General features: G+C 44.3%; 6 protein-coding genes across 6 annotated transcripts; 3 read left to right on the top strand and 3 right to left on the bottom strand.

Annotated features, from left to right (window-relative positions):
* Positions 1-256: 256 nt before the first annotated feature.
* On the bottom strand, positions 257-798 carry LOC126559338 (probable 28S ribosomal protein S6, mitochondrial). The gene is made up of 2 exons (XM_050215484.1): positions 748-798; positions 257-666 (listed from the first exon to the last, which is right to left on the bottom strand). Exons 1-2 carry the CDS (start codon positions 790-792, stop codon positions 259-261), a joined length of 453 nt encoding a protein of 150 aa, XP_050071441.1. The 5' UTR covers positions 793-798; the 3' UTR covers positions 257-258.
* A 647-nt stretch (positions 799-1,445) lies between these two features.
* On the top strand, positions 1,446-2,899 carry LOC126558048 (26S proteasome regulatory subunit 4). Its single transcript, XM_050213983.1, has one exon. It carries the CDS (start codon positions 1,508-1,510, stop codon positions 2,822-2,824), a length of 1,317 nt encoding a protein of 438 aa, XP_050069940.1. The 5' UTR covers positions 1,446-1,507; the 3' UTR covers positions 2,825-2,899.
* A 272-nt stretch (positions 2,900-3,171) lies between these two features.
* Positions 3,172-4,546, bottom strand: LOC126558049 (26S proteasome regulatory subunit 4). Its single transcript, XM_050213984.1, has one exon. The coding sequence runs from the start codon at positions 4,495-4,497 to the stop codon at positions 3,181-3,183; it is 1,317 nt and encodes a 438-aa protein (XP_050069941.1). The 5' UTR covers positions 4,498-4,546; the 3' UTR covers positions 3,172-3,180.
* A 254-nt stretch (positions 4,547-4,800) lies between these two features.
* LOC126565166 (uncharacterized) lies at positions 4,801-6,038 on the top strand. The gene is made up of 2 exons (XM_050222318.1): positions 4,801-4,879; positions 4,954-6,038. Exons 1-2 carry the CDS (start codon positions 4,801-4,803, stop codon positions 6,036-6,038), a joined length of 1,164 nt encoding a protein of 387 aa, XP_050078275.1.
* A 411-nt stretch (positions 6,039-6,449) lies between these two features.
* Positions 6,450-8,888, bottom strand: LOC126557187 (nibrin). The gene is made up of 3 exons (XM_050212872.1): positions 8,848-8,888; positions 6,593-8,781; positions 6,450-6,527 (listed from the first exon to the last, which is right to left on the bottom strand). The coding sequence occupies exons 1-3, from the start codon at positions 8,873-8,875 to the stop codon at positions 6,450-6,452; spliced, it is 2,295 nt and encodes a 764-aa protein (XP_050068829.1). The 5' UTR covers positions 8,876-8,888.
* Positions 8,889-9,489: 601 nt separating this feature from the next.
* LOC126559216 (adrenodoxin-like protein 2, mitochondrial) lies at positions 9,490-10,807 on the top strand. The gene is made up of 2 exons (XM_050215342.1): positions 9,490-9,768; positions 10,425-10,807. The coding sequence occupies exons 1-2, from the start codon at positions 9,572-9,574 to the stop codon at positions 10,759-10,761; spliced, it is 534 nt and encodes a 177-aa protein (XP_050071299.1). The 5' UTR covers positions 9,490-9,571; the 3' UTR covers positions 10,762-10,807.
* Positions 10,808-12,670: the final 1,863 nt, after the last annotated feature.

The following is a 12,670-nucleotide window of genomic DNA, read 5'->3' as shown; positions in this document are numbered from 1 at the left end:
TGCCACTGCTCGTTGGTGTCACACTTTAAACGGTTGGGACTGGATCATTAAAAATTAATCCATCAGCTTGATGAAAGAACCTCTTAATCTATGGAAGTCTAGGCCGTGATATTGCTTTTCTTTCGTACAAAGCATCAAGTTCTACGTTTCCCTAGTTCGACCTATTCAACAGAACATTATATTGCTAAAAATTGATTAAAGAAAGAAAAGCAACAGAGTAGTTCTGATGCTCCCAGGCGAATTCTCCCCTGCCACGCATTACTTCTGGAAAGGATAGTAATCCAATCCCGTGTTGTACTGGAACACCTTCTTAGTCTTATTACGGTCGGCCATCGCAATCATCTTCTGCACATCCTTGCGGTACGCCGGTGGTAGCATCTCTTCGTGCAGCGTGCAGGTAATATCTTCCTGTTGTGAAACATCCGCCCGATAGATACGCTTCCGGATTATGTCCACATCGCGCCCATACTCTTCATCCAGGTCGTCGATAGCGGCGGGAGGTGTGTCAAACTTGAACACAAAATATGATCCCGTCCGATGTACCACACCGTGCGCACTGGTCTTGAATGGCAATGGTTTGGTACCCAAGTTGTCCAGCTTGCGAATAACGCCTCCTTTGTCAAAAATAGCTGTCGCGGTCCGTTTCAGGGTGGAAACCATGTCGGGCTGCAAAAGAAACAGGTAGATATCATTGCAGAATGTAATCTTTTTTTTTTTTTGGCAAGGCACCATTAATTCAATGCTTACCCTAGACATTTGGCGCAAGATAACCGATAGCTCGTACGTGGGCATCGTGGAAAAAGGGATCGTTTTCGGAAGGACCTCGCGTTTGTTGCCGGTGTTATTCAATCCCACAGACTCACAACAACATTGCCATGTGAGTTTGACAGACGTGAGAAGCGGTGAGAAATATGTTCTCACAATGTTTATCGCATCGTTTGGAGCAGATGTGCAATTTTCACGGAAAAAAATAATGCTAAAATATAGTAATCGCTTATCAAAACACTTATTTTCGTTTGTACATTATGTGAGGAAGGATATTCTGATTGTCATTTGTTTTTTTTTCATTTTATACTTTACTTTCAAAAAGATCGTTGCAGTTGCACAAATTTCACACAAAAAAACGATGTTGTTCGGAATTGTCCTGTAAGATTGTTGATAAGCGATTAGGTTGAGTTTAAACTGAATTGAAAGAAAATATTAATCATTAATTTCACTTTTAAATATCTATCATCTCATCTATTGTGTAGCAAAAACGATAAAAAAATTTGAATAATTTCACAGCAATTTAAATAAAATTACCCACTTGTATAAACTGATAATAGCATATTTTTATCTCAGGCAGACTGAACTCAAGCCAGCTTGAAATACATATTGTCAGCCTTTGTGATGAAAAGTGTTTTTTGATTTGTCATTCTAAGATTGTTCGTACGGCTGTGTTTTGTAGTCCCCTGTGCGCAAATTATTATTTGTTGGCCAATTGTAGCAGTGAATAGGGCTCTCCGAAATGGGACAAAACCAATCTGCTGGCGGTGGAGGCGATAAGAAGGATGATAAGGATAAGAAGAAAAAATACGAACCACCGATCCCGACCCGGGTAGGCAAAAAGAAGCGCAAGGCAAAGGGACCCGATGCGGCCCTTAAACTGCCTCAGGTCACTCCACATACGCGCTGCCGGTTGAAATTGCTGAAGCTGGAGCGTATCAAGGACTATCTGTTGATGGAGGAGGAGTTTATCCGGAACCAGGAAAGACTTAAACCGCAGGAAGAAAAGATTGAGGAAGAGCGCTCCAAGGTAGATGACCTACGAGGATCGCCCATGTCGGTGGGGACACTGGAGGAGATCATCGACGATAATCATGCGATAGTGTCGACTTCCGTGGGTAGCGAACACTATGTCAGCATCCTGTCGTTTGTAGACAAGGACCAGCTGGAACCGGGATGTTCGGTACTATTAAACCACAAGGTACACGCCGTGGTCGGAGTGCTTGGAGACGACACGGATCCGATGGTGACGGTGATGAAGCTTGAGAAGGCACCGCAAGAAACGTACGCCGATATTGGTGGATTGGACACACAGATCCAGGAGATTAAGGAATCGGTCGAACTGCCTCTGACGCATCCGGAGTACTACGAGGAAATGGGCATCAAGCCTCCGAAGGGTGTGATATTGTACGGACCGCCGGGTACGGGCAAAACGTTGCTAGCGAAGGCAGTAGCCAACCAGACATCGGCCACGTTCCTGCGAGTGGTAGGCTCGGAGTTGATACAGAAATACCTTGGCGATGGTCCTAAGCTGGTGCGCGAGTTGTTCCGCGTCGCCGAGGAACATGCACCGTCGATCGTGTTCATCGACGAAATTGATGCCGTAGGAACGAAACGTTACGATTCGAACTCGGGTGGTGAACGAGAAATTCAACGTACTATGCTGGAACTGCTCAATCAGCTCGATGGATTCGATTCACGTGGCGATGTGAAAGTCATCATGGCGACAAATCGTATCGAAACACTCGACCCTGCGCTTATCCGTCCGGGACGTATTGATCGAAAGATTGAGTTCCCGTTGCCGGACGAAAAGACAAAGCGACGCATCTTCAACATCCACACCGCTCGCATGACACTGGCCGAGGATGTGAATCTGTCGGAGTTGATCATGGCGAAAGATGATCTTTCCGGAGCGGATATTAAGGCTATCTGCACGGAGGCGGGTCTGATGGCACTGCGGGAGCGTCGTATGAAGGTGACGAACGAGGACTTTAAGAAGTCAAAGGAGAGTGTACTGTACCGCAAGAAGGAAGGCACTCCAGAGGGTTTGTACATGTAAAAAGTAACGCACGTACAGACGCTATCATACAACAATTGTATTTGCGTAGGTATTCTAATAAATTGTGAAAAAGAAGGAGTCATTATGTATCTCACGAAATTATTGTTTCTTTCATTTGCGTATATAATATGAATGCCTCCGAAAATGGAAGAGTTTCCTTACCAAAGATATCCTGTCTAATAATGAAATAGGGAAGACTTATCAACATACGAGTTGAAGTTCCTTCCACAAACGGAACTGATTATTTGTATATATTTTTATCGAAAAAAAAAAAATTACGAATTATTTCTCCGGATAAAAGAAAGCATAAATCATTCAGATGAGTTTAGCAAACATTGTTGTTTTATTTGAAATGTTTACATATAAAGTCCCTCGGGAGTGCCTTCCTTCTTGCGGTACAGTACACTCTCCTTTGACTTCTTAAAGTCCTCGTTCGTCACCTTCATACGACGCTCCCGCAGTGCCATCAGACCCGCCTCCGTGCAGATAGCCTTAATATCCGCTCCGGAAAGATCATCTTTCGCCATGATCAACTCCGACAGATTCACATCCTCGGCCAGTGTCATGCGAGCGGTGTGGATGTTGAAGATGCGTCGCTTTGTCTTTTCGTCCGGCAACGGGAACTCAATCTTTCGATCAATACGTCCCGGACGGATAAGCGCAGGGTCGAGTGTTTCGATACGATTTGTCGCCATGATGACTTTCACATCGCCACGTGAATCGAATCCATCGAGCTGATTGAGCAGTTCCAGCATAGTACGTTGAATTTCTCGTTCACCACCCGAGTTCGAATCGTAACGTTTCGTTCCTACGGCATCAATTTCGTCGATGAACACGATCGACGGTGCATGTTCCTCGGCGACGCGGAACAACTCGCGCACCAGCTTAGGACCATCGCCAAGGTATTTCTGTATCAACTCCGAGCCTACCACTCGCAGGAACGTGGCCGATGTCTGGTTGGCTACTGCCTTCGCTAGCAACGTTTTGCCCGTACCCGGCGGTCCGTACAATATCACACCCTTCGGAGGCTTGATGCCCATTTCCTCGTAGTACTCCGGATGCGTCAGAGGCAGTTCGACCGATTCCTTAATCTCCTGGATCTGTGTGTCCAATCCACCAATATCGGCGTACGTTTCTTGCGGTGCCTTCTCAAGCTTCATCACCGTCACCATCGGATCCGTGTCGTCTCCAAGCACTCCGACCACGGCGTGTACCTTGTGGTTTAATAGTACCGAACATCCCGGTTCCAGCTGGTCCTTGTCTACAAACGACAGGATGCTGACATAGTGTTCGCTACCCACGGAAGTCGACACTATCGCATGATTATCGTCGATGATCTCCTCCAGTGTCCCCACCGACATGGGCGATCCTCGTAGGTCATCTACCTTGGAGCGCTCTTCCTCAATCTTTTCTTCCTGCGGTTTAAGTCTTTCCTGGTTCCGGATAAACTCCTCCTCCATCAACAGATAGTCCTTGATACGCTCCAGCTTCAGCAATTTCAACCGGCAGCGCGTATGTGGAGTGACCTGAGGCAGTTTAAGGGCCGCATCGGGTCCCTTTGCCTTGCGCTTCTTTTTGCCTACCCGGGTCGGGATCGGTGGTTCGTATTTTTTCTTCTTATCCTTATCATCCTTCTTATCGCCTCCACCGCCAGCAGATTGGTTTTGTCCCATTTCGCAAGGATAAATGAAAGTATCTGCAAGAAGCTTTGTTTAACCGTGTTTTCTGCTTCCCGAACAACAACAATGAATGCGATGACCAGACAAAATAACGCTGACAGCTGTCAAACGCATGCTTCGTTAATTCCGCTCGTCGTCAAATATTTATGCGTTCGTTAAGAAGGACGTGAAACACGCCGTACGGTGCACATGGTGTGTTTGTTTATGTTGAAGAGCATTGTGTGTTTGTTCTTCCGCGGGCCGGTAGATTAAATCTGATGTACAGCCCAGCACCCATTTAATTAATAACTAACAATAATGGCTTTATGGAATCAAAGAAATTTAAAAGCACCCGTTCCTATGAATGATCTTTGCAAATCGAAGGGCATCGAGGAAGGTAAAGGAATTCCTACTGACTATCTTCTACTATCCCCAAAAGAAACTAAAACTCGAGTATTTCTTCCATTTCAGAAATTCGTGCTGCTACTAAAACCTGTGCAAACATGCTAAACTACTACGCAACATTAACCACATTCGAAACGGCCGTAGCGTTTCATTCGCGCTTCTGCACGCGCTTTAAAAATCGACTGCGCAACATGTACGGCTTTCAAATGATGCGCCGACTGAATCAAATACTGATACGCATCAAGAGTATGGATCTGGTACGCGTTATAATGGATTTGCACAGTTTCTTCCCGGAGTCGAACTATATCGAACGACAGGTGAATCTGCCAGTGCGTTCCAACCTGGAGTATCTGCTCGTGCGAATGCAGGGACTGGTTAAGCTGTTGTTGCGTGTCGTTTACCTTACAAAGGAAGCCGCACGCTATCATTTGAAGCAAATAGCGATAGGCTTTTTGTACCACATGTTTTCCATGGCTCTTGGGTTGATGGGTGAGCTGTGGCTGTTTGCCCGTGCGGTCTGCAGACGGACGGTACAGTTTTACAATGAATTGTATCCGGCGCTAGATATTCTACCCAAAACGCACAAAAGGTGGCTACCGGATGGGTACGAACTGCCGGCTAATCTAGCGGACTGGCTCGGAGAAGAGTACGAGCGTGAAGTTCTGTACATTTGCGAAAGTAACGATATACTAGAGTTGGGTGTAAATTCCTCCATTTTTACTCTACTTAAGCAACACTCCAAAGATGATGTTGAAAACGTCCTAACCCGCATGGAAACGGTGGCTGAAACGAATGGGAAAGAAAAACTAAAACAACCATCGTTTAGTTCGGTGCCGAAAACGTTGCTACTGCAAAGCTTACGTTCGGATACTGGAGAGAAAGTAACGAGGATGGAAAAGCCGGCTGTGAAAGAGTTCGACACTAACCGACTGAATTATATAAGGTCAAAGTTTCATGTACAACAGTTTCTTACCCAGGAACGTAAAAAACGGACGGAAAGGCCATCGGAAGCGATTACCAGCGGTATTTCTGAGCTCGACTTTGGAGACTTTAATGTAAAGTTGATGAGAAACTTTAACCAGCTATCGTCGGTGGATTTTGTAAATCATTTTAAGCAACAATTCATGGAGTTGCTTAAAATGTCGCATTAAATCGTTTGCTTAAAATAAAAATGCATCTTCCGCTAACCCAGTTGTTGATTATTCGTAACCTTTGTATTGATACACTGTGTTAAAAAATTGCCCGTACGGTGCAAGCCAATGAAAAGAAGCAACTCTTCATGCTTATTTATTCCTAAAATTATTAAATTATTCCTTTTTGTTAGTAAGTGCTTGTATTGTGTCCAATATTTAGACAAAAAAAACTTTAAATCCCTAGAGAATTTGTAATTGTGATTTGTAATAAATAACTTGTAGACGTAATTATTTATTTTGTATCCCGGTCTTATCTGCACATTGTATACACTGTATACGTTTTACTTTTTAATGACTGTGTAAATGTGGATGAAACAAATTTAACGTACAACGAAAAGCTAAAGAATGACGGGTGTGGAGCATTTCCCTTCAGGCACACTGATTTTCGTCCCTCACACAAACAGACTTGGTTAAAAGGACAAGTTGTTGCTGTGGATAGTTACGTTTCTGAAAGCAGAACAAGAAAACGAACGTAAATGATTGGACAATTCAAACGGCAGTTGCAGCATTACCTTCACGAACGCTTTGAAATTTTTTCCACCATCGAACGTGACGCACGGTACCTCCTGTCCGCTCACATCGACTGGTCGGTGAGCTACGAGCTTCATGCTTATTTCCCGCACCGGGAACGCATTCGCCATACTCTTTATCCACTGCTTACAATCCTTCTGCATAGCGTCGCCGTACGGATCGTCGGCTTCGTCCAGCGGTTCGGATTTAATTTTAAGCTCGCTGAATGAATTTTCCTCCCCGTCAGTTACCTTTAACCCGCACATGGTCGATGATAGCCAGCCGATCGAGGATGGTTGCACCGGTTTGATAAACTCCCGGTAGCTAGGTGCCGTCGAATCGTTAATTCGATTTTGTACTCCAACTGCGCGGAATAATGAAGTCCGATCCGATGAGAGTGTTGAACTTTTCGAAACATTATTGTTGAGTGCATCCGGTGAGACAGTTTGCTGCTTGCCTCGCCGCTGCAGGGCGGTTGGGATTTCATCGAAACAGAATAAATTCTCCTGTTCAACGGCTCCGTTCGAATTTTTGTTACGACGCGTTTGTGATGTGCTCGTTGCATAGGGAGCTGATTGTTCTTTCCCTTTCTCGATACGCGCCTTTTTTCGTGGAGCAATCTCATCAAAATTAAACATATCCTCATCATCTAGCGTGTGATGCAAGTAGGCGGCACGTCGAATTTTGGCTGACGACTTCTTACCACCACATCCCGTTTCCATTGCATCTCGTTTGACGGCTCGGAAACCACGAGCTTGCAAAGCTTGCGAGAGAACTGAGTCCGGTGTTGGTTGCGTTTCCGGCACAATCAGTTCGCTTCCTTCGCGGTCGGATTCTACTTGTTTCGAGGATTCTACCGTTGGTGAGTAGCTAACACTTTCGATCGGAGTTTCTTCTTTGCGCGAACGCTTTGGTAGACTGCAAGCTTCCAGATCATCCGTTTGCTTCTCATCCTTTGTCGCCTCCTGAATTCGTTTTGATTTGCGCCGTTCTTCCGGCACGCTCGGTACAGGCCGAATTACATCTTTTGGAACTAAAAATGACGAAATAGGATGTGCGGAAATAGTTTTCCCCCTTCTGCTGCCAACAGTTGGTTTGTTTGTCAAAACTTCCCCATTCTTAGGTTCGGTATGGGGTTCCGTTTCTGGTATGGTATGCAATTCCAACACATTTACACTTTTCACCTCCGTACTTCCAGTTTGCTCTTCTGTGCTCTCGGCCAACATTTCTCCACCCGTGCCAGAGCTAGTGCATTCTTCGACGTTAAACGCAAATTTGTACTCCGGATTGCAGTACTTTTCCGTGGAGCAGAACATAAGTGCCAGTCCTATCTCCATATCCGGCACCATCCGTCGTCCGCTTGAAGTTATGTACTGGGACAGTTTATCGAGTGATTGCGATTGGGACTGTGAAGTACCGTCCGTGTCTAGCCGTATGGTAATGACATTCGGTTTAAGAAAACGTCCTTTGGCAATTTTCTCACGCTGTGCAGACAAGCAAACACCACCGGCAAGCTTCACGATGTTTTCAAACTGATTGTACTGGCCGGTGTTGAGAAAGATGAATTCCTTTCCCGCGAAAAGATTGCTCCGCAGCGGATTCGGATGGAAGAGCTGCTGTTCAATTTTGAAGAACTTTTCTGCGCACGTCGGTACGAAATTTTTTACCGCTGGAAGGGCTTTACCCTGCCCGATACAATCCCGGTCGATGGTGTGGAAAAAATCTGGCTTCACGATCGGTACCTGCCCGACCAGACATTGTAGGAATTTGGTCGTGACGGTAATTGTAGGCATTATCAGGTGCGTTAGGCCTGCAGTGTAGCTGGACACTAGTTCGACGCCAATCTTCTGCAGAACCACCTTTAACGCGTCGTCCATCTCCAGCGTTGAGGTGAGACAACGGAAATCTACCTTTCCCACCGTCCATACACTTCCACAACGACCAAATCGTACCGTATCACCGGGTTTCAGTGCCGTCGGTTGGTCCCTGGCAATGGGGACAGTTTTCGCGATGTTGTCGTTAACGTATGATCCGTAGCGCGATCCTGTATCGGTGAGATGTAGTACATTGTTGTGCGGTTGCAGTATGGCATGGTTGCGACTGATCGAATCATCACCAGTTATTATGAGATCCGTACCGGTACGGCCTACCGTGTGGCCGATGGACTGTGATACCAGATAGTGTACGTGTTCTGGGGAGAAACAAATCGTACTTTTGTGTGCTGCGGAAAGCGTTACGCTGGGTTACATGTACTTACGCGTTTTATTATTTGTTATGTACCACATTTTGATATTGCTTGCAGTGTATGGCACTGAATAATTTAGTATCCGTAACACCAAATTCCCGGCGGTAGAGTGAAATACGAGCAAACGAAACAAGAGCGACTGAAAACTGCTCAATGTTGTTGTTATGCGCCATAAGTTTGACATAAGTGACAATTGGCAAGCAGGGGTGGTGGAGACATACGAAAAATTTATTTCGTTTTGAAAAATAGGACAATCATAATTAATTATGTTGTAAAAGTCTCGTGAAATATTTTCAGAGGGGCCTTCTCGAGTTTTTTTTACCAAATTTATAATGATGTCAAATTAGTTTGCTATTCCTGTAATTTTTTTTCTTGGGATGTTGTGCTATACCACGAGCCCTGCATCACGGCATTGAGCAATAGTTGAATGTCAAACAGGTGTTTGCATGAGATTGCTTGAAGAGCAAGGAGAGCTGCAAAGCAAGAGTGAACTGTGCACACATTTTCAATAATTTCCGGCCAGCTGATTATGCTATTTTAATAGCATACCGTTGCCTTGCGATAGCTAGTGTAGGTGTAACCACGTAGCCGTTCAGAATTTGCCAGCCCAGCTCGTGAAAAACTGTCAACTTATCAGTGAACGCGAACCGCGACAACAAATCGCGGAACGAATAACACCGCAGCGCACCTCCCTTCAAGTCATATCCGATTCGAACGTCGACGGTGAAACAGCATCATGTTCCGACTGGCGGTTACATCACGGTTCGTCTGCCAACGGCTCGTCCGGAGGGAAGTTTCCAGTGGCTTCACTGCTACTCTGCATTCCTCGGCCAACATTTCCGCGTTCACCAGCACCCGACGGACGGCTCACACGCACGGAATTAGCAGCGCAAGATCATTGTCCACATCGCAGCCAAAGTTGCAAAGTGAAGAGTAAGTGTGCATGGGGGTGTGTGTGTATTGGGGGGTCGGGCTTGAAGTGTTGTTTGCTGATTAGATTCATGTTAAGCAAATCATATGCTTGAAAATGTGTGTATGTTCCTTTCGATCCGTCCTTGAAGGGTTAATCAGCACCAGCACCATACGTGAAACGGAACGACCACGATCAATGGCAATTTCCTAAGTCGTGGCTTACCGCCTTCAAAGACAACAGAAAGCCCTTTCTTTGGGCGCTAAAAAGTGAAAGTTTGCATGTTGTATGTGAGGAATGCGTACGTTTTTCCACCTTTTTGGTGGTTTGACAGCTTCGTAGACAAAACCTTACCAATTTAGCCAATCGAGCCAATCTAATCAAACATAATTTGTTTTTTTTTAGCTGTGCATACAAAGATATCCTACGGAAGGAAGCAAAAAAAAAACCAAATGATGCAGCTAAATTGTTATCTATACAGCTTTTTGTTTGCTCCATTGCACTATCTGTCTTTGTATTGCGATACCGTGGAAGTATCTGTGAAATAGCCCTTTAAACTACAAGCATCCGTTTCACACTACATACATCTCACTATTCAGCATTCACTGCCTAACATTTCACCGAAAAGGTTCACTGTTACGAAGCGTACTTATAATTCTCTCTGTTTTTTTACTTTAAGAGTTGAAGTAACGTTCGTACGAGCAAATGGAGAACGCGTGAAGGCAAAGGGCAAGGTGGGTGATTCACTGCTGGACGTCATCGTCAACAACAACATCGACTTTGAAGGTTTCGGTGCGTGTGAAGGCACGTTAACCTGCTCTACTTGCCATCTGATCTTCTCGAAGCCCGACTACGATCGGTTACCGGAAAAGCCTAGCGATGAGGAGCTCGATATGCTGGATCTAGCGTACGAGCTAACCGACACGTCCCGGCTCGGTTGCCAAATAACGCTCTCGAAGGACCTGCAGGGGCTTGAAGTACGCGTACCGGCTACGATCAATGATGCCCGTAGCTAAGGGCATCGATACATTACCGTTGCGCATTCCTAGTATCTTCCCGCAAAAGAAACAATCACCTCAGGACACACGCACTACAGCTTAGGACACGCTTCGGTCAGCTTTTCATTTTACACTAGTTAAAATCTTTCTAAGTTTCAGCATATCGATAGCTTTATAGTGTTTTTGTTTGTTTGTTTGTTATTGACGTGCTATTATGACGTGTGTTCCTTCCAGTTGTAAATATGTCCAGCGAATTGCCCTCACACTGACCTATTCATCTAAGAATGATAGCTTAAACTGTACCGAAACCGATTTAATCGAGACGAGACAATATGCGATTCACGAGGTGCTTGATCCGAGCGTCGACAAAACGTGCATGTTTTATTCATTTCAAAGTCTATTCGCACATCCCGTTTCACGTTCCCGTAGCAGAGCCACGGGTTCGTTTTAAAGATGCAGTATTTGTTAAATGTTTATTCCGACCGGGGTGGTTCTGCTGCGTAGAGGCGACAAAAGAGCAACAGCAAAACAGGCTTAATCGATACACACCGTGAATTAAAAACACAAGCAAAAAAAAGCAATCACGACACGCAGAAGAGCATTGGTGTATGAATTGTCCGTCTTTCGTAAATGTTAGTCAAGAAATGTTGCTGCCGAAACAAATTATTTGTTTGGGTAGGTTTATATGAATAAAAACGCAAGAACAAATCGCTGTATATAAAATGTTATGAACAAAAAGCACTGTTGCGGGCGAACGTTTTAAACCAATCAACCAATTAAGTGGAGCAGCTACCATTTGGTAAAATAAAAATAAAATTTATTTAAAAACTGTAACGTTTTGAAAAAAAGTATTTTTTTATCTAATTTAATAGTGAAATACGTTTTTTAATCTAAAATAATTCACAACCAACAATAAAGGACAAATAATGAGACTTCAGTGATTGCAAAATCGTATTATGAGGCTAGTATTGGCTTGTGGTCAACATCGTCTAATGTTATACTAGACATACAGCATTGGATGTCTGTAGAGCAGAGAATCACGTATCAGATCATGTCTTTTGCAACTCGATTTTTGATCTGTCTATTGTCTGGGCATCTAGTTGATAGTTCGGGGTTCTGACGTTTGTAGGTACTGCAAACGCGCCGCTGATGATCCCAGAGTTCCGGACTTATTATCTGATCGGATTCGGATGGTAGTCCCTTAAACCACTCGTTGATACTAGTGGAGCTGCATTTTGCAGTGGTGGTCTTAAATGTAGCGAATCAGTTCCAATGTTTGGTTCTCGGTTTGCTATGTAAAGAATAGCTAGGAATGTCTGTGATATGGAGTTGGACACTTTTTTCTCGGTGCAATCATTTTGGTCATCTTAGAAGCCTGAATCGGTAGACTTTTCAGAATGCTCGTCGGTGTCTCCATTTACTCGTAGTTTTTTTCCTTTATTTTTTAAGCGAAAATTATTTCAGAGTAAAAATATCCTAACAATAATTTCGTCCTTATCAAACCTGCGTTGGGAGGTAAGAGCTTATCATCATTCTTTCAAATGTGGCACCATGTGCTAATTATTCTTTTTTGGCTTGTACGAATGGTCACACAATAATGTGGCAACTTGTTGGCAAAGCACACGACTTTAATGCCTGTTTCAGCAGATCAGTTATCCTGAATGGATACATAAGTGAGATTCAAGTGTCAGAAGATAGCAAACGGTAGTAATACAACACCTCTTGAAGCCTAATATATGATACCCTTTCGGACGTACTAATGTAACGAAACAAAAGCAAAACACGATGCTCACACATTCTAGCACTTTTGTACAATCAATCTTGATTAACTTTTATTTATTGTATTCCGTTCCCGTTTTGTGGTTGTTTTCTGCTGCTGCTATTCATTCTCACGTTATATCTTTCTTTGCTATCTTTGCTGGCAAAA

This window comes from Anopheles maculipalpis, chromosome 2RL, assembly GCF_943734695.1.
Source record: "Anopheles maculipalpis chromosome 2RL, idAnoMacuDA_375_x, whole genome shotgun sequence".
In the NCBI taxonomy this organism is placed as follows: domain Eukaryota; kingdom Metazoa; phylum Arthropoda; class Insecta; order Diptera; family Culicidae; genus Anopheles; species Anopheles maculipalpis.
Note: the sequence above shows the minus strand (reverse complement) of the source record. Positions and strands in the feature narration are given on the sequence as shown.